This window comes from Dromiciops gliroides, chromosome 1, assembly GCF_019393635.1.
Source record: "Dromiciops gliroides isolate mDroGli1 chromosome 1, mDroGli1.pri, whole genome shotgun sequence".
Classification (NCBI taxonomy): Eukaryota; Metazoa; Chordata; class Mammalia; order Microbiotheria; family Microbiotheriidae; genus Dromiciops; species Dromiciops gliroides.
Window position 1 is genome coordinate 79,008,037 of NC_057861.1, and position 20,853 is coordinate 79,028,889.

The 20,853-nt window shown below is 42.0% G+C and overlaps 1 protein-coding gene across 1 annotated transcript; it reads left to right on the forward strand.

The window, feature by feature from the left end:
* The first annotated feature begins 376 nt into the window (after positions 1–376).
* PYCR3 (pyrroline-5-carboxylate reductase 3) lies at positions 377–20,119 on the forward strand. The gene is made up of 6 exons (XM_043978312.1): positions 377–687; positions 14,853–14,917; positions 16,784–16,963; positions 17,803–18,015; positions 18,733–18,825; positions 19,333–20,119. Exons 1-6 carry the CDS (start codon positions 435–437, stop codon positions 19,513–19,515), a joined length of 987 nt encoding a protein of 328 aa, XP_043834247.1. The 5' UTR covers positions 377–434; the 3' UTR covers positions 19,516–20,119.
* The last annotated feature ends 734 nt before the right edge of the window (positions 20,120–20,853 follow it).

Consider the following 20,853-nt stretch of genomic DNA (forward strand, 5'->3'; position numbering starts at 1 on the left):
TGGGCAAGTCACTTAACCCCAATTGCCCCGCAAAAAAAAAAAAAAAAAGATATTGCAGGATAAATGGAGATGGCCCTGGATGTTTGAAGGCAATCGGGATTAAGTGACGTGCTCACACATCTATTGAGTGTCAAGTGTCTGAAATTGGACCTGAACTCATCATTCTGACTCCAGGGTCAGTGTTCTATCCACTGCGCCACCTAGCGGCCCCCAGGGCAAAGTGCAAAGAAAAGAGAAGCGGGGCGAGGCCAAAGGTCGGAGAGCGAGCCAGCCAATCGGCAACGGCAGAGGGGACCGGAGGGGCCAATCGGAGGGCACGAGAGGCGGGGCGGGCGAGGCGGTTGACGGCGGTTGGCGGCGGTTGGGGCCGGGCCGGGGCTGGGGCGGGCTCTAGCGGGGCTGATGTTCCCGGTCTGAAATAGCAACTGAGAAAAATGGCTGGGGCAGCGGCTGCAGCCGCGGCGGCTGCTGCTGTAGCTGCCGCTACGGCGGCCTCATCAACCAAGATATCGTCGTCGGCCCCGCATCTAACTTCGTCTTCTACGTTTTCGTCCACTACCACCATCCCGCCCCCGATATCGGTGTCGATGCCCCAGTTACCTTGGACACCCGATTCCCCGATGCAGATTGGCTTCGTGGGTGCAGGCCGCATGGCTGAAGCCATCGCGATGGGCATCATCGTGTCAGGTACGTGGCGGCAGGGTTGGGGCGAGGGGAGGGCTAACAACGGAGATTCTCCCAAACCTCCGCCTCCCCCACTTCCCATCCCCATCGCACGCCACAGCCCAGCCTCAGCCTGGAAATCTGGAGCTCAGAGTTGACCACAAACTCGATGTGGACAGTCCCTCAGGCCTCCCCCACCCCCCCGCCACCGGCGCATCTTGTCCTGGGACAACCATAATCACAGAACCTCAGAATTGGAAGAGAAGCCATCCATTTCATTCCGTATCAGAGCAATAATCTCTTTAATAACAGCCGAGGGACCTTTGTTTGAAGACGCGTGTGCAGGTGGGAAGCCTCTACCTCCTGGGGCATCCAGCTGATTTTTAGAAAGTTGATTGAGGCTGGATTTATTACCTCTTCAGTTTCTACCCATTTCTCCCACCCCTACCTTCTGTTAAAATGAGACAATTCTAATCCCTCTTGCTCAAGACAATCCTTTAAATGTTAGGTAGGAGGCAACTATCATGTTCCCCATAAATCTTCTGCAGGGTAAAAAAAGAATCCCCGTTCTCTCTCTCTCTTTTTTTGGTGAGGCAATTGAGGTTAAGTGACTTGCCCAGAGTCACACAGCTAGTAAGTGTTAAGTGTCTGAGGCCGCATTTGAACTCAGGTCCTCCTGAATCCAGGGCCAGTGCTCTATCCACTGTGCCACCTAGCTGACCCCTCCCCGTTCTCTTAACATCAATTTGACCCCAAAATTCCAGCCCACATCACTAGTGATACAATTTGAAGGAACTTCACAGTCTCGATTGCCGCCTTCTGGATAATTTCTATCTTGTTAATTAATGTCCAAAGATTTGCCCACATCTGGAATTCGACCCTTGTGCCAGGACACGGTACAGTGGAACTATTGCTTCCTTAGGCCACTCAGCAGCCCAATATCGTACTAGCCTTTCGTTGTTGTTGAATGTGTTGGGAATACAAAGAACAAAATGAAATAGTCTCAGCCCTCAAGAAAGTTACACGAGATGTTTGCAGATCAGTAAATAAGAGATCATTTAAGGAGGGAAAGCACTAACGAGTCCAGTGGAAGGATGGAAGAAGATCGAAGAAAGGCTTCCCTTGAGACGTTTAATCTGAGTAGATCCTGAAGCAGTCCTCAAGTAAACTAAAGACTCTGAAAGGCTGAAGTGAGGCAAGAGGACAGATAGCTCTGTAAAGACGTGGAACTGTGAATGGGGATGTCAAGTTAGTGGTAGTTGTTTAGCTGGCACTTAAAGTACTTGAAGGGAAACAGTAGGAAATAAGTCTGGAAAAGAGGTTGGAGTTAGATTGTGGAGCCTAAGGAGTTTGTATTTTATCCTAAAAGTAATAGGGAGCCTCTGAAGATTTTTGAATGGGGAAATGATATACCTTTGTTTTAGGTATATTAATCTGTCAGCTCTGGGGAGGATAGATTAGAGGGGAGATCCTGGAAACATACTAATTAAGATGCTATTGTAATAGTTCAGTCCAGAAGAAATGAGGATGTGAACAAAGGTAGTGTTTAAAGAGGTGACACAAGTTAAAGATAGTGTGGAGATAGAATCCATAAGACTTAGAAACTAATCAGAATAAGGGAAATTAATAAAGGTGAGGAAAGAGTTAAAATACTACTCTGAGTTTGGAAACCTGGGTGACTGGAAGCTGGTGGTGCCTTTTACAGAAATAGGGAAAGTTTGGAAGAGGGGACCTAAGTCTTGTAATTGTTGAGTGGCAGATCTTTTTTTTAAATCTTAATAGTATTTTATTATTTTCCAGTTACATGTAAAGATAGTTTTCAACATTTATTTCTATAAGATTTTTAGTTCCAAATTTTTTCCCTCCCCCTCCCCAAGACAGAAAGCAATCTGATATAAGTTATATATATGTACAATCACATCATATTTCCACATTAGTCATGTTGTGAAAGAATAATCAGAACAAAAGGGGGAAACCTCAAAAAAGAAAAAGAAAACAGCACAAAAAGTAAAAATAGTATGGTTTAATCTGCATTCAGATCCCACAGTTCTTTTTCTGGATGTAGAGAACATTTTCTATAACAAGTCCTTTGGAATTGTCTTGGATCATTGTATTGCTGAGAAAAGCTAAGTCTGTCACAGCCAATCATGACACAGTGTTGCTGTTACTATGTACATTGTTCTCCTGGTTCTTCTCATTTCACCCAGCATCAATTCATGTAAGTCTTAACAGGTTTTTCTGTCTTAATAGGGATAAATATCATCCCTATGAAGGTTTTCCTTATATCATGTTGAAACCTACCTTTTGTCTCCTCTTTGGTACCAAGCAGATAAGCCTGGTCCTTCTTGATTCTGATAGACTTTTGGTCCTGACCCTTCTGAGTTTAGGATCATATAAGTTAGAGCTGAAAGACTTTAAAAATCAGTCAATAGGGGGCAGCTAGGTGGTGCAGTGGATAAAGCACTGGCCTTGGATTCAGGAGGACCTGAGTTCAAATCCGGCCTCAGACACTTGACACTTACTAGCTGTGTGTGACCCTGGGCAAGTCACTTAACCCTCATTGCCCCCCCTCCCCCCAAAGGGCAGTCAATAAACATTGTGCCTACTGTGTTCCAGGTACTGTACTGGGGATATGACAGTCCCTGTCCTTGAGGAACTCACAATCTACAGGGGAGACAGCAAGCAAACAAATATGTGCAAACAAGCTATGTGTAAGATTGATTACCAAAAGGAAGGCACTCAAATTAAGAGGGGTTGGGAAAGACTTCATGTAGAAGATGGAATTTTATTTTGATTGTTTGGTTTTTTTTGCGGGGCAATGGGGATTAAGTGACTTGCCCAGGGTCACACAGCTAGTAAGTGTCAAGTGTCTGAGGTCGGATTTGAACTCAGGTTCTCCTGAATCCAGGGCTGGTGTTTTATCCACTGTGCCACCTAGCTGCCTCCTGGACTTTTATTTTGAACTTGAAGCCAGGGAACCTAGTAGGTAGGTGGATATGAAAAGAGAGAGAGCATTCCAGGCATGAGGGCCAGCCAGAGAAAGTGCTCTAAACTGACAGATGGGGTGTCTTATTCATGGAACAACAAGGAGACCATTGTTACTGGATTGAAGAGTACATGTCAAGGAGTAAGGTGTAAGAAGACTGGAAAGGTAGGTAGGAGGAAGCCAGGTTATAAAGGGTTTTGAATGCCAAACAGAAATTTCCAGGCCTTGGCAACTAATAGATGAGAGGGTGGGATGAGAGACAATGAGAAGTTGAAGATGACTTAGGTCATGAACCTGAGGGACTGGAGGGAGGGTGTTACCCTCTACAGTAATAGAGTTGGGGGTAGTGTTTAGAGGGGAAGATAATGAAGTTAAGTTTTAGACATTTGAATTTAAGATGTCTCCTGGATTATCCTGTTTGAGATGTTTTTGAAAGGCAGTTGGCAGTTTAGGCAGATTTGAAATCCTCAGCATAGAGATGGTAATTAAATCCAAGGTGATGAGATTGCCAAGTGAAGTAGTATAGAAAAAGAGAAGATAGCCCAGGACACAATCCTGTAGGACACCTACAGTTAGTGGGTATGTCCTGGCAAAGGAAACTGAGGAGTTGTAGTTAGATAGGTAGGAGGAGAAAAAAAGAGAGAATGGTGTCCTGAAAAGCTAGGGAGAGAGCACCGGCCCTGGATTTAGGAGGACCTGAGTTCAAATCTGGCCTAAGTCACTTGACCCTCATTGTCCCCCTCCCCCCAAAAAGAGAAAACTTAGGGAGAAAGAGTATCAAGGTGAAAATGATCAGTGTCAAAGGCTGCAGAGAGGTTGAGAAGAATGAGGATTGAGAAAAGGCTATTAGATTGCTTTTATGAATAAGGAGACCGAGACTTGGAAGAAACCCAAGATCATTCAGCTAGTATGTAACAGTGCCAGAATTCAAACTTAGTTCTTCTGATTCTAAATCCAGTTTTCTTTCCATAGCACTATATTGACCTGGTGACCCACAGCTCCATCTTAATGGTCCAGTGGCACTTTGAACTCAATCTGTGCAAAATAGAACTCAGGCATTAGGTCAGGGGAGGATAATGACCGTGCCTTATAAGCTTGTTCCTATCAGTGGCACAATCCATTTATCAGTTCTTACATGTTCTAAACCTTTGGACTATCTTTGCCTCTTTCTCTAGATTGCATATCTAATTAGTTATTTTTGAGGCAGCTGGTGATCAGTGGATAGAGTCAAGAAGACTTGACTTCAAATCCAGCTTCACATACTTCCTAGCTTCATGACTCTGAGCAAGTCACTTAACTTCTGTTTGGCTGACAAAAGGATCTACTGGATCCACTGGAGAAGGAAATGGCAAACCACTCCAGTATCTTTGCCAAGAAAACCCCATGCACAGTTGGGGAAGGGGGGGGTCACAAAGAGTTGGACACTACTTAACGACTGAACAACAACAAATATCTTAAGAAGTTACAAAGTCCTATCATTTTTGCCTCTGTGTTTTTTCTTTGATTCTTTCTCTTTTCTGTTTGTACTCTTGCTATTCCACAGTGTAGGCACTCATTTCTATCTTCCAGGACAACTGCAATGGCTACTCAAATAGCTCCTCCAGCAATCCTTCCCCATCAAGTAAAGACTTCCTGCCCCTCAGACCTCACATAATACTCAGCACCTCTGTAACCCGTCAGTCATGTGAAATTAGGTGTTATAATTATGTTTGTGTCTTTTATTCTAACGAAACAGTAAAATCCATAAGGGACTCATGCATTACCTAAGTTTTATAAAGCTCCTATAGCAATAAGTACAGTAGGTATTTAATAAATGTCTATTGAATTGAAATTAATTAAATGGGCCAGGAATATGGCATGAGAATCCTGGGCAGAGAGTCAGGGAAACCTGAGTTCTCTCTTGCCTCATGACTGCTAGGAGGACCTACTCTAGGTGTCTCTCCATGCCCCAACTACCTTTTCTATAAGATGGGACTGCTAGAAAGTGAAAAAAAGCAGAAAAAAATGAATCAATAGATAAATATTTCTTTAGTTCCTCCCATGTATCAGGCATTGTGCTGTGTGCTGGAGATACAAAAAGCAAAAGTTAAACTTGCGGGGCAGCTAGGTGGCACAGTGGATAAAGAACGGGCCTTGGATTCAGGAGTACCTGAGTTCAAATCTGGCCTCAGACACTTGACACTAGCTCTGTGACCCTGGGCAAGTCACTTAACCCCCATTGCCCTGCAAAAAAAAAAAAAGTTAAACTTGAATGCTTGCCCTCAGGAGCTTATATTATACTGGGGGAGACAACAGATACACATGTAAGTATAAACAAATTTTTTTTGTTGCTTTTTTTTTTTTTAGTGAGGCAATTGGGGTTAAGTGACTTGCCCAGGGTCACACAGCTAGTAAGTGTTAAGTGTCTGAGGCCGGATTTGAACTCAGGTAGTCCTGACTCCAGGGCCGGTGCTCTATCCACTGCGCCACCTAGCTGCCCCTGTTGCTTTTTTTTTAACAGGGCAACGAGGGTTAAGTGACTTGCCCAGGTTCACATAGCTAGTAAGTGTCAACTGTCTGAGGTCAGATTTGAACTCAGGTCCTCCTGAATCCAGGGCTGGTGCTTTATCCACTGCACCACCTAGCTGCCCCCTTAAACAAAATATTTTAAAGATAGATACACATATATGTATATCTAATTGCTTGCCACCTCAGGGAGGGGTTAGGGCAGGGAGGGAAGGAAGGCTAAAAATTGGAACTGAAAACTATAAATAAAAATGTTTATTACATTAAAAAAAAAGGATAGATACAAATTCCTTTTGGGAGGGAGACCAAAAAAGACTTCACATAGATCTTATGTTCTTAACCAGGAGAACACTGTACACAGTAACGGCAACACTGTATGATGATCAACTGTGAAAGACTTGGCACTTCTCAGCAATTCTCTTAGCAATTCCAAAGGACTCGTGATGATGATGGAAAATGCTTTTCACATACAGAAAAAGAACTATGGAGTCTGAATGTAGATCAAAGTATACTATTTTCACTTTATTTGTTGTTGGGGTTTTTTTTTTCTTTCTTGTGGTTTTCCGCTTTTGTTCTGATGCTTCCTTACCTGACTAATATGGAAATATAACATGATTTTGTGTGTGTGTATGAAATATATCCGATTGCTTGTCTTCTTGGGGAGGGGAGAGGGAAGGGAAGAAGGGAAAAAAATTTAGAACTCTTACATAAATGAATGTTGAAACCAATCTTTACATATAATTGGAAAATAAAGTAGTACCAAAAAAAAAAAAAGAAAAGAAAAACAAAGAACTTGGGTTCTTAACCTGGAGTCCACAGGACCATCATATTTTAGATAGTCTGGGAGCTTGGATGGGAAAGAAATTTCATCTTTATTTTCACTAACCTCAAACTGTAATTTAGCATTTCCTTCAGTTATATTAAAAGATTCTGAGAAATCCATAGGCTTTACTAGACTTCCAGAGGTGTTTGTGATCCCTCATGTGGAAGATGTTGCCTGAGGTGAGCCTCTAATGGGGGAAGAAAGGAGGAAGTGTCTTCTAAGCACTGGGGGATGGCACATTTCATGTGGAGAAAAGCAAAAAGGTCAGTTTGCTAAACTACAGAAGATAAGGAAAGGAATTTATGAGGAAGCTGGAAAGGCAGTAGGTCAGGGCCAGTTTACTTTAAATGCCAAACAGAGCGGTTTATGGAAGAACCACATACATTAAAGCTATAATAGTATAAGTATGTGCAACTTTAAAGGGCAACAAAATTCAGATCAAAACAGTGAACAATACTGGTACTAACTTAAAGCACACACCTTTCTGTCCCAGGCTTTTATGCTGTTTTGCTTAATAGCTTTTAGGGATTCTACTATTACTACAACTAGCTAACATTGAGAGATCACTATATGTAAAATCACTATATGTAAAATGCTTTACATATAGTATATCATTTGATCCTCACAACAAGTCTATGAGGTAAGTGCTATTATTATCTTCATTTTACAGATCAAGGAAACTGAGGGCCTGAGGAATGTTAAGGTCCCAAAGCTAGGAAGTGTTTGAGGCAAGACCTGAACTCATTTCTTAGTGACTTCAAAACCAGCACTCTCTTCCCCTCTGTGTTGGGAGGCATTAATTGTGAGGTGTTTTGGTGGGGGGTTGGGAAGGACAAAAGCTGAACTGAAAAAACCCAACTCTATCTAAAAAGAGAAATCTTAAATGAAATAAAAGGAGGATGGGGAAGGAGGCAGACTCCATGATTTCATAGTTGCCTTCCAGCTCTCATGAACTCTGGTTTGGTAAAGAAGTGATGGGGGAAACAGAAGATGTGAAGATGTGGGGCCTATAGGGCCCAGAGGGAGAGAAATGGGACATAGAAGTGGCTATTCTGAGCTGCTAAGGCAAATGTACTTCTTACTAACTAGATTCTTGACCTTGGATAAGTTCCTTTTCCATTCTGACTGTCACTTTCATCAGTAGCAAAATAACTCCCTCTTCTTTAGGGATTTATAGTTCCTTACAACTGCTCTAAGAGAGGTATGCCAGTTACTCATTGTTTTGGTCCAAGTTTTGTTGCCCTTTAAAGTTAGCTCCATTTATTTAACTGATTAATAGTCTCTTAATTGGCTTTCTTCTTTCCGACTTTTGCCCCACTTAGCCAATCCTCCACAAAAAAAAGCAGGATTAAAATTTAACCAAGGCACTGGTCTGGCCCTGCTATTTCCTTGCTCACAAATCATTAGTGACACCCCATCCTAGAAGATAAAATGGTAGTTTCTTAGTTTAAGGCCCTCCACAGTCTTATTCCTACTCCCCTTTCAAAGCTATTTAATAATACTCCCCTTCTTAAACTCTGGGGTGTAGCAAAACTGAACTCCTAGCTGTTTCCTCAGCTCAGTGCTTCATTTTCCACATCCACACATTAGCACAAGCTCTTTTCCATGCCTGATATTCCTTCCCTTTTCTCCTCTTCTCAGAATCTTTGTCTTCCCCAATCAGTTCACCTCCATAAAGCCTTCCCCAGACCTCTAGTTGTTAATGCATTTTCTTCAACTTTCTTTGTACCTTACTTATTTTTATAGGGATTGCAACTGGACCTGTGATTTAATTGGTTTGGGGAGCTCCCAGATGAGGAAACTCCCTCTACCAATGTAAGTCAGCAATTTCTCTATAACTTACAGTCTTAGAAAGTTGACTAAAGCACTGAGAAGTTAAGTGACTTACCCAGAGTCCTATGGTTGGGTTGTCAGAGGCAGAGCTTGACCAGGTCTCCTCCATCTGAGGCTAGCTCTCTCCTTGAAAGTGCTGCACCTCTCCATACATTAATTCATTTATTTATTTAGAAGCTTGATCTCAGGTCCTCCTGACTCCAGGGCTGGTGCTTTATCACCATGCCAATTAGCTGCCCTTTTACTTAATTTTATATATCATAATTCTCTCAGTAGAATGTCACATGAGTATTAAGCATCAGTCATCTGCTGTGTGTTAAGCACCATACAAAAATAACAATATCCGATTTCAACCAGTTCACATTGTATTGGAAGTAAACAGCATGTACACAGATAGTATACAGTAAATATATGCAAAGTAAATACAAAGTAATTCAGTGCATCCTGAAAATTTACCAACAACTATATACATATTCAAAACCTAGTAATTTGGCATTTTCCTACCTTCGTAGTCTTTTTATACTTCCATTTATACACTCTTTGAACCAGTCACATTGACTTACTGATTCTTGCACATTCGCACTGTTAGATTTGCTTTCTTTACATACTCGCACTGTCATCACCTTGATCATCACTACCTATTTCATTATCTCTTCATCAGTTGTCTGTGGGTCCGGATAAATACTGGAACTACCCATTTCAACAAAGGACTCTAATTAAACTTTCACTTTTCTGGGATGGGTAGATAGGGTCCCCAAAATGACACAGAAGCATCAGCAACTTTACAGTGGTATCCTCCCCCTCCCCATATTCCCATAAGGCTTCCCTCTCAACCTTTCCAGCAAGCTGACAAGTAGATCCAGGAGTCATCTGCACAAAGATGACCATTGAAACCATGGGAACTGATGAGATCACCAGGTGAAACAATATAGAGGGAGAAAAGAAGATGGCCTAAGTTTTGTGGTTAGCTTAGCTTGGATAAGGATCCAGCAAGAAGATTGAAAAGGAGCAGTGCACTAGGTAGCAGAACCAGGACAGAATATGGTCTGTGAAGTCCATACCTATGGCATCTCCTTTTTACATTTGACAGATAACCTGTCTTGCCCATGACTACAGGGAGTTAGTAGCAGAGCTGGGATTCTAGCCCAAGTCTTGTGACTAAGGTCACTAATTCTCTTTCTTTCCTATGACATCTCTCAGTTTTTAGACTTCTTTAGTGACAGCATTTGCACATACTGTAGAGAAGTAGCAACAGTAATCTGGATTGAATCAAAGTGATAAATAATTATGATAATTTAATATTTCTTTAACAGTTTAAGGTTTCTAAAAGTGCTTTGCTCACAACCACCTTTATTTAACATATGAGGCCACCAAGACCCAAAGAGCAGTGACTGGCTCATGATCACAAAGCTAGTAGGTTTCAGTTAGGCTTCAAACAAGCCTGCTTTCCAAATCCAGGACTTTCCCCACTATTCCAGACTGCTTACCTTAGCTATTGTTATATGGTATGGTTTACAGTCCTAAGCATTAACTGTGCATATGTATGCAAGTGTCTGAGGCTGGATTTGAACTCGGGTACTCCTGAATCCAAGACCAGTGTTTATCCACTGTGCAACCTAGCTGCCCCCCAGTAACCACATTTTTTAAACAAAATAAAGGCAGAGTGGTATAATGGAAAGAGAGCTGGCCTCTGGTTCAGAAAGACTTGAATTCAAGTCTTGACTCTGATACGCTTCAAGCAGATAAGACTTTTAAGTGTAGGAACAAGTTTTGATCTATTTCAGAAGGAGTTAACACACTGGAAGTTTCCTCCCTCAATAAAATTGCAAGGCTGGCCCAAAATGCAAGGAGCCTCTCCTAAACTATTAGGTGTACCTTTCGGTCCTTCTGTCCTTCCTTCCTTGTCATGATTGGCCCCAGTCAGGGCCCTAGGGCGCTTACACTCATCTGTGTTTCATCTCTTTCATCTGTAAAATGGGGATAAAATGGACTTTCAGGCCAAAGGATGTTTTTTTAAAGATAATTTGTACCAGCCAGTGGTACTTTTCTATTTCTGGTTTGGTTTTTTTTTTTTTTAATTATCAACTATTTTTTTTCTCCTAAAAAAACTCAACAAATATGCAAACAAAAACAGATTCCCACATTGACCAGCAGGTGGTATTTTGTGAGTGTTTAGAAGAGGGGTTCTTATTTAACCCTTTTGGTGTCTTGAAGTCCTTTGGCAGTCTGGTGAAGCCCTGTCTATGAACTCCTTTTCAGAATGTTTTTAAATGAATAAAACAAAATACAGAATCACAAAGGAAATCCATTATATTGAGCTGTATTTAAAAAAAAAAAAAACCAAATTCACAGACCTCAGGTGAGGAACCCTTCATTTAGACTATTAACTATGAGTATACTTTGAAATCAGCACCTGGAATAGACTCTTGGAACCTCCTTTGTCAGAAGCCCAAGAGGGCACAGTCACTTCTCTAGAGGCAGTTTTCCTTTAAGAGAATGTGCTATGAATTTATATAACTGGGCCCAGGAACACATGCAGCCACCACCTGTCACTTATCAACACAGGTTTTTTTTGGCTCGGCACAAATCCTAATTAATGTTCCTTTGCCAATAACATCCTTATAGGAATCTGGTCCACAGATTCCTACATTGTTTGAATTATAATAGGTAGGAAATTAGGATCCATTGAATGCACTTCACAAAGTGTTATTATTGAAAGATTTTTGAGCTGAAGAATATAACCAAATTTATACATTTTTTTAAAAGATTCTGGAAACAATATGATGGATGGATTGGAGTGATGAGAGAATGGAAATGGGAAAAGCTGTTGTTGAGACCATTATAAAACCTGGGAAGACTTAATATGAACTGATGCAGAGTGAAGTGAGTGGAACCAGGAATATGATTTATACAATAACAGCATTGTAAAGACAAACAACCTTAAAAGACTTTAAGAACTCTCATCAACCAATATTCCAGAAGACTCACAATGAACCATGTTACCTACCTCCTGACTGATATAGTGGTTTCAGGCTGTAAATATGACATTTGTTGGACACGGCCAGTGTAGGAATTGTTTTGCTTGGTTATGCATATCTGTTTTGTTTTTAATGGGGGGGAGGTAGACAGTAGATTTGTATTAATTGAAAGATCAAAAAGAACTTTGAAAGACTTAAAAACTGACTGGAGGAATGATGAACCATAATTCTAGAGGACTGGTGAAAAAGCATGCTACTGACTTCCTGACAGAGTGGTGATGGTCTCAAAATGAAGAATGATACATACATATTTGGATATGGCCGGTGCAGGAATTTGTTTTATTTTTCTATGTATATTCCTTCCAAGGGTGTTTCTTTTCTTCCTTTTTTTTTTTTTAATAAAGAGAAGGAAGGATGAATAGGGAATAATTATAGGGCTTCTTACCCTTCCCCATGAACAAAAGAGAAGAAAACAAGGAATCACAAACAAGCTGAGGACAGCTCTGAAAGTTACATGTTGATATTGTATATTCAAAAATCGATCTCTACATAATAGAGATGCACAGCTTCATATATAATTCTCTTCTGTTCAACAGTACATATGGAAAGGGGCAGCGAGGTGGCACAGTGGATAAAGCACCAGCCCTGGATTAAGGACGACCTGAATTCAAATGTGGCCTTAGACACTTGGCATTTACTAGCTGTGTGACCCTGAGCAAGTCACTTAACCCTCATTGCCCCGAAAAAACGAAAAGAAAAAAAAATATATGTGGAAATGCGCATTTTATTTAGTGTTGATAAGTTCAGAATACAAATTAAAATTTTTAAAAAGTTTATTTCAGTGCTCCAAGCAGGTGGTAAATGAGCAACTGTATTATGTTGGTATGCAGTAGGAATACAGAAGGTATGAGAGGTGTTGCAGAGAAGGAATTGATAGGATCTGATAGCAGCTGATATGAGGAATGAGGACAAGAAGAACCTTAAGGTGATAGTGGTATTACTGAGATAATGAAGTCAGAAGGAGCAAATTTGGGGGAAAGATAATCTTGGTTTTGGACAGAGCAGTTCTTATATTAGCTTGGCCTATCCATGAGCAATTGATATTTTTCCAGTTGTTTAGATCTGATTTTATTTATGTGAAAAGTGTTTTGTAATTGTGTTCATATAGATCCTAGGTTTGCCTTAGCAGGTAGACTCCCCAATATTTTATATTTCCTATGGTTATTTTAAATGGAATTTTTCTTTTTCTCTTGCTTTGTTGGTCAAATATAGAAAATCTGATGATTTATGTGGGTTTATTTTATATCCTGCAACTTGGGCAGAGCATTTCTTTAAAAAAAAAAAAACTAGTTAAGTTTAAGCAGTCTTTGCCACAAGGACTATATGCTATTATCATAGCATATATTAATTTAAACTCAAAGGCTTATAATTGAGTTCTTCCTCTCTTGGATTGAACTTAAAATGGAAATTGCTACTGACATGAACTTGAACTCAACATCTGTGTACAAATGAAATGGAATGTGACCAAAGTCCCAGCACAATCAATAGGAGAAGTTACTGCTCTAGTGAGTCCATTCATCTCTTTATACTGTTTTTTTCTGCCTTTATATGTCTCTGTGGCAAGGATTTGGGGTTTCATAAGTCTCAGAGAATTTCCTGAGCTTCAGAGAACACTTAGTTCTTGATCAGGATAGAGGTTGAAAGCTAATATGGGGGCAGCTAGGTGGCACAGTGGATAGAGCACTGGCCCTGGAATCAGGAGTACCTGAATTCAAATCCGGCCTCAGACACTTAACACTTACTAGCTGTGTGACCCTGAGCAAGTCACTTAACCCCAATTGCCTCACTTTAAAAAAAAGAAAAAGAAAAAGAAAGGTAATATGGTTGGAGGCGGCTAAGTGGTGCAGTGGATAAAGCACCGGCCCTGGATTCAGGAGTACCTGAGTTAAAATCCAGTCTCAGACACTTGACACTTACTAGCTGTGTGACCCCGGGCAAGTCACTTAAACCCCATTGCCCCAGAAAAAAAAAAAAAGGTAATATGGTTAAGGATGGGCAAGCTGGGAAAAAGAAGTGAGCTACAGAGAAAGTCCTCTTCCTTTCATGTCCCCTCCCAAAATGAGAAGAGAACAAAAGGTGAGAAGAAATCACAACAAGCTTTTTCTGAAAGTTGCATGTTGAATTTTTAACATACTTATAAATAAAAGCAAGCTCTACATAATAGAGATGCAGCTTTATGTGTCATCTCCTGTTCTACAATGTAATATGGAAATGCTTATTTTATTAGGTATTAAGTTCAGGATTTTTAAAAATGAAAAAAAGGGGAAAATATTATTTTTGGCCAGCTCGGGGCTTGTGAGAGGATCAATAAATGTTGATTATTTGGCATTTCCAGAATACTTTACATTTGGTAAAGGTTTTACAGGGCTTAATAATCCCTCCCAACAATCCCAGGAAGTAACTGTATGTTATCCCCATGACCAGAGGAAACATACTGGTACCAGTCATTACCTAGTAAGTTCTCTTGACTCTGAGCTTCTAGCAGGTACATTCCAGGTCCAAATGACAAAATCACACAAGGTTTAGAGCTAGATGGGATGTTAAAGGTAGAGATTTACTCTGTTTCCCTCATTTTAGTATTTTTTTGGTTTTTGGTTTTTTTGCGGGGCAATGAGGGTTAAGTGACTTGCCCAGGGTCACATAGCTAGTAAGCGTCAAGTGTCTGAGGCTGGATTTGACCTCAGGTCCTCCTGAATCCAGGGCTGGTGCTTTATCCACTGTGCCACCTAGCTGCCCCTAGACTCTACTCTTACCACACCATTCAGGCTGCTTTCTCCAACTCCCTTGTTTTGAAGAGAAGAAAACAAGTCAAGTAAAGGAACAAAGCTTGCCCTGAGTTACAGTTAGTTAGCAGACCCTGAACTAAGACCAAGTCTTCTAACTTTGAGTGCAGAGCTCATTTTATCTCACCAGTCTAAAATAGAATCTCAGTAGCACTTCAGAGACTCCCAGCAGAGCCCACCCTACCTCACTCTTTTTTCTCTGTCACTTATTCTTTGTCCAGGAAAAGTGGACGCTCACAACGTAATGGCGAGTGCTCCATCAGACAAGAACCTGTGGCATTTTCAGGTGAGTTAAGAGCCCTGGAGAAAGTTGATAGAGTAGTAGGAGATTAGCTTCATTTGCTTTTGGTAGTCTAGGTCCCCAGACGAGTTCATTGTAGCTCATTTAGGGCCCCCTGGGGATTTTGATTTTCATCTATATTTTGTTGGGTCAGGTCTGTGAGTGGGAGAAATTTGTTACTGATATATCAGGGACATCGGGATACTTGATAATTGAAGGCATTTCCTATCTTACTGGGGGCAGGAGGCAGCTCTCCTACAAAGAAATACCTTCCTGCCACTCTCATTTGGATTTGCTTTATTGTGTCTTGGTTTCTCATAAAGTCACTGGTTTCCATTTGTTCAATCCTAATTCTTAGGCAATTATTTTCATCAGAGAGCTTTTGTACCTCCTTTTCCATTTGGCCAATTTGACTTTTCGAGCCGTTGACTTTTTTCTCATGTTTTTCCTGCATCACCCTCATTTCTCTTTCCATTTTTTCCTCTACCTCTCTAACTGTATCTTCAAAGTCCTTTTTGAGCACCTCTATGGCCTGAGACCAATTCGTATTTTTCTTGGAAGCTTTAGATATAGGGGCCCTGATGTTGACATCTTCCTGGTTTTTTTTTTTTAAGTGAGGCAATTGGGGTTAATTGACCTGCCCAGGGTCACACAGCTAGTAAGTGTTAAGTGTCTGAGGCTAGATTTGAACTCAGGTCCTCCTGACTCCAGGGCCAGTGCTCTATCCACTGCACCATCTAGCTGCCCTGACGTCTTCCTTGTTACTGAAGAAACTTTCTATGGTCCTAACCTTTCTCTGTCGGCTCATCTTGCCTTTCTTTTACTTGACTTTTAGCTCCTTAAAGTGGGGCACTGTTTCCAGGTTGCAGTATCCCAAGCTTAAGAAGTCCCAGGTGGTATGATTTAAAGATAATCAGGTTCTTCACTCGCCCGGCCTGTTTCCTGGTCCTAGATGACCCCAAACCAACTTGCCGATCAACCAGCTTTGTGTGTTGTGGTTGTTAGCTCTGACGAGCCTGTGCCCCTCCCCGACCTGGGCCACTGCTACAAGCCTACTTCCTAGTCCTCAGCAGGGGTGTAAAATCCAAGTTCTGCCTTAGCACCAGCATAGACCCCTGTAGTCTCCCCCCTGCCCAGGGTTCAGCCCACTCACCAGACTGTGAGCTTAGTTCCAGACAACACTGGTGCTTCAGCTGATTCAGAGGCTCTGGGGGTCTCCTTCTCTGGTGAGGCCTTCCTGGGACGGGATCTGTGTCAGGGTGACTGTGGGGTTGGGTTCAACTCCTGTATTAGCACAGCAGCTCCCTCCTTCTGACCTTCCAAGCCTTCTTGGTTAGAAGATGATTTCAGCACATTCTTCTGTGAGTTTTGCTGCTCCGGGCATTTTCCTATGGCGTAATTTGGATGTTTTTTGGAGTGATCGTGTCATGAGTTCGGGAGTTCACTGCCTTTCCTCCGCCATCTTGGGTCCGCCTTGGTTCAGTCCCCCTTCCTGCCACTCTCAACCCACTGGAAAGACCCAAGGCTCTAATCTTACCTCATAATCAGCCAACTGAAATTGACCAGCTCTGCTTTAACTTGACTTGTTTTGAGCATGGCAGTATTGTGTAGTGGATAGAGTTCTGTACTTAGAGTCAGGAAGACCAAGGTTCACTCACCATTAACACTGTGTTAGCATGACCAAATTACCTAACCTCTCTCAGCTTGAGTTTCCTTATCCATAAAATGGGAATAATACCCATGGTACCTATCTGAAAGGATTGTTGCCAAGTTCATATGAGATCAAATAAAGTAAGCACCTACTATATGTAAAGCTCTTTTCAAACCTAAAGGCACTGTATAATTCTCAGCTGGTTTTCATCTTTGGCACAGAATTTGGGCTGTAAGACAACTCATTCAAACACCGAAGTACTTCAGAACTGCTCCATAGTTTTTTTTGCCACCAAGCCCCACATCCTGCCTATTGTATTGGCTGAGGTTTCTCCTGCTGTCACCAGAAAGCATGTCCTTGTCTCAGTGGCTGCTGGTGTCTCTCTGCACACCCTGGAGAAGGTAAGTATTCTGAGCCTTCTTTCCCCAAGATAGTTTCCTTTCTCTCCTTTCTCCCCAGCTTTCTAGCATGAAGAGCACAGCTATATGCTTTGGCTTGCCCTTGACTTCCAGAAATGACTTTAGCTCTGAGATAGGCTCTTCCCCGCTATATTTCCACTGTTCATGTCTGGCTGCTGACAACTGGATCCCAATCTCCACTTACTCCATCTCTATTTCCACTTCTGATTTACTCATTTAGAACACAAAGCTCAAGTTAACTCAGTCTTATTGGACTGTGAGGCATTGAGGCGGGAGGAGAGAGAAGGGAGAATCACATACCACACTATATATCATAGCAAGGCCTTGAGTGACTGACTGCAGTAGAATTTATAGCCTGGAACGATGGAAAGTTAATCAAAATTCATTCCAAAGGTTAGATGGAGTAGGATTATGCCTCAGCTTGGCAGACAGAAAAAGGAAAGTTATATCTGGTTTGGTGCTTAAGGCATGGCACTCCAGATGAAGATGAAGATGAAGAATAGTCCTCTTCTGTGGACACTTCAGTTATGTTGAATTGAAGCCCCTACTCTATGTCTGTCATGAGTCATTTTGAAATACACCAGTTTTCTTCCAAGGCTGTCCAGCACTGGAGCAGGCTGTCTTGGAGAATCTTGCTTGCCTTCTCACAGTAGGTCTTTAGGCAGAGACTAGATGACTGCTTATTAGGAAACAGGGTGGAGCATATTCTTTGTCAAGTATTAGTTGGAGTGTGTGATCTATGTGGTCACTTCTAACTAGATTTTTTTTTTACATCTCAGAGTCTGAAAATTCTTCTAGTGATCCTTATCTTTTCTTTGCAGCTGCTACCCCCTAAGTCAAGGGTGCTCCGGATCATGCCTAATCTACCTTGCAGAGTCCAGGAAGGTGCAGTGGTAATGGCTCGAGGCCGCCATGCTGAGAAGTGTGAAACAGAATACCTACAAAAGCTCTTATCTGTCTGTGGTCTCTGTGAGGAGGTACCAGAGGCCTACATCAACATCCACACAGGCCTCAGTGGCAGTGGTGTAGCCTATGTGAGTGCTATAGAATCACAGGACCCATGAACGGGGTTCTCTGCCTTCCAGTGACAGGATCTAAGATCATTCTAGAGCTGGATGACAGACAGGGCTTTCCTTCTGTATATAATGGGATATAGTCCCTTTCCATCATGTAGGGTCCACTGCTTTGCACAAATTCCCTTTTGAACTATGCCCCATTCTTCCATTTGCCCATGTGACCCAGTTGATTCCTGATTATCTTTGAGGGATTGTTAGCATTATCTGACACTTTGAAGCCAATCTCTTTCCAAAAATTCGAAGCTTCTTACTTAGCTTATGATGAGGATCTGGATCTTATTGGCCAAAGAACTTGGAATGGTGGAAATTAAGGCATTGGTTTGAATCCTGGCTTTAAGAGACTTTTTATTTGTATCCCTAGTACCTGGCACATAATAAGCATTTATTAAGGACATTCTGTGTGCCAAGTACTGTGCTAAGTTCTAAGGATAGAGAGAAAAAGGAAAAAACAAATCACCTCTCTGAGCCTTGGTTTCTTCTTCTTGAAACATGAAGGCCTGATATTAAATGATCCCTAAGGTCCCTTATATTTCTAAATCCCCTTATCTGATGAGTAGGATGGCTTTAGTAATGTGGGGGTCTTGGCAGACAGATGGCTCACTATGCCAGAAGGATCTTAAACTCCTGTGTTGGGTTTTGAAGTCTTTGAAATGTTTGGTTTATATGCCCTTACAGGTCTGCATGTTCTCTGAGGCTCTGGCAGAAGGTGCCATCAAATTGGGAATGCCAAGTGGCCTGGCTCACCAAATTGCTGCCCAAACACTTCTAGTGAGTTTGTTTTGTTGTTGTCTTTTTAGCCAAGAGCCAGGTTGTTCTTGCACCTTGCCCAGGACTTAGCCTATGACCTTTCTCCTTGCACAGACGTCCCCCCTCTAGTTCTAGGTCCCTCCCAAAGGTGGGAAATAAAAAAGGGGGGAAAATAACCTAAAGGGTGATGCTCGTAATCCCAAGAAGAGTGATGCTCCCCTTGTCTCAACTACAGACAGGTGGAGATGGGAGGGATGATGAGAATGGAAAAAGAAAGAGTAGAGAATAAGCTGGGTTTGGACAGAGGAGAAAAAAGGTCTTGGTATATATATAGCATGGTACCTTCCTTACACATTCTAGGAACTCAGTAAATGTATTTAATTAAAATTAGTTGAAAGTGATTAAACAAGGGTATAATTGCAAAAGTTAGCAGAGATTGAAGCCAGTGGCTAGCTCATCACTTGTTGGTGGAGTTGGCAAATCAGAATCTCTCTATCACATTACTCTAACCAAGGTTTCTCCTTATAGGGTGCAGCCAAATTGCTTTTACAAAGTGGACAGCATCCTGCCCAGCTTCGATCTGAAGTGTGTACCCCTGGGGGTACCACTATCTATGGGCTCCATGCCTTGGAGCAGGGTGGATTACGAGCTGCTGCAATGAACGCGGTGGAAGCTGCCACCCGCAGGGCACAGGAGCTGAACAAGCAGTAGGGATCTTGGGCACCAGCCATCTCCTTCCCCAGCCTTGCTCTTGCTCCTTCTCCCCCAGAGGTTGCAAGAGCTAACAGTGTGGGTGAAGGGAGAGACCTCTCAGCTGTGGGCAGAAACCCCCTGCACAAACCAGCTGGCATCTTTCTTCCCTGGGCACAGGACCCTTTCCTTGAATGTGTACCTCAATCACTCCCTGCCTCCCCACACAAAAGGACTCCGGGTTAATCTGCTGTTAGGCACATCCTCTCCACCCTGGGATATGTGTGGATATTCACTGGGAGGACAGCTGCTTCCCTTTTTTCTCTTGCTAGACTTGTCCCACTCTGCTCATAGGTTTTGTAAGGGGCAAAATGAATTCTGTATTGGGATCCTTCCCAAGGGTCTAGTGGAAGAGGATAGTAGTAGCTCTGCCCTTTCCATTCCAGTCCCTGCTTTTCCAAGACCTTTCCAAACAGGCAGGGAACAAAAAAAGATCCCCAAGTTTATGCACCAGTTGATTTTATGTTGGCTCAGCCTGACTACAGCTCCAGCCTCAATTTTCTCATCTCCACGCAGGAAATTTCAAGGCAAAATCACCTTAATAAAGCTCCATGGGTCTTGTTGATTCCGTTTTGTCTGTCTGCTTTGTATAGGAGCTCAACTTGCCTTGGGCAAGGGAAGGAGAGGAGGGTTTCTCAGTTTCTGCTTAGTGGTGGATCTTACAAAAAGGTTGAGCTCCTTTCTAAGTTGTGTCAGTGGTTGGACCAGGTGATTTCTGAGGTCCCTTCCAACTCTACAACTCTACCTATAACAAGAATTTGCCTGATAGTATTTGCTTTAAGTATATATAGCAGTATGGAAAAAGAAACTAACTAAATTTAGGTCAAGGAATTTGGGTTTGGGTCGTGATTCTTTCATTTGACCTCAGACAAGTCACATCAGCTGTGCTTCCTTTTCTGTAAAATAGGACTGGACTAGATGACCTGTAAGCTTTCTTCCAGCTTTAGCTGATTGAAAGCTTCATTATTTTGAGCCAAAATCTGCCTATGCGGTGTCCACTCATTTCTCCTAGTTGTGCTTTCAGAGTAAGCACAGCAAGTCTAACTTCCCACATTACATTCCTTTGGATATGTGGAAGATAGCATCATGCCTCATTATTTCCTCCACTCAAGTTTTTTCCTTGTTCACCATCTTTAGTTCTTTGAACTAATCCTAGTATAGTATCATCTCTAAGCATACTGGTCACCATCTTCTGAACATGCACTACTTTGTTAATAGCCTTCCTGAAATCTGTGGGTCTGAACTGAATTTAATATTCCAGGTAAGGTCTGACCAAGATTTGAGGCAGCTAATCAAGTG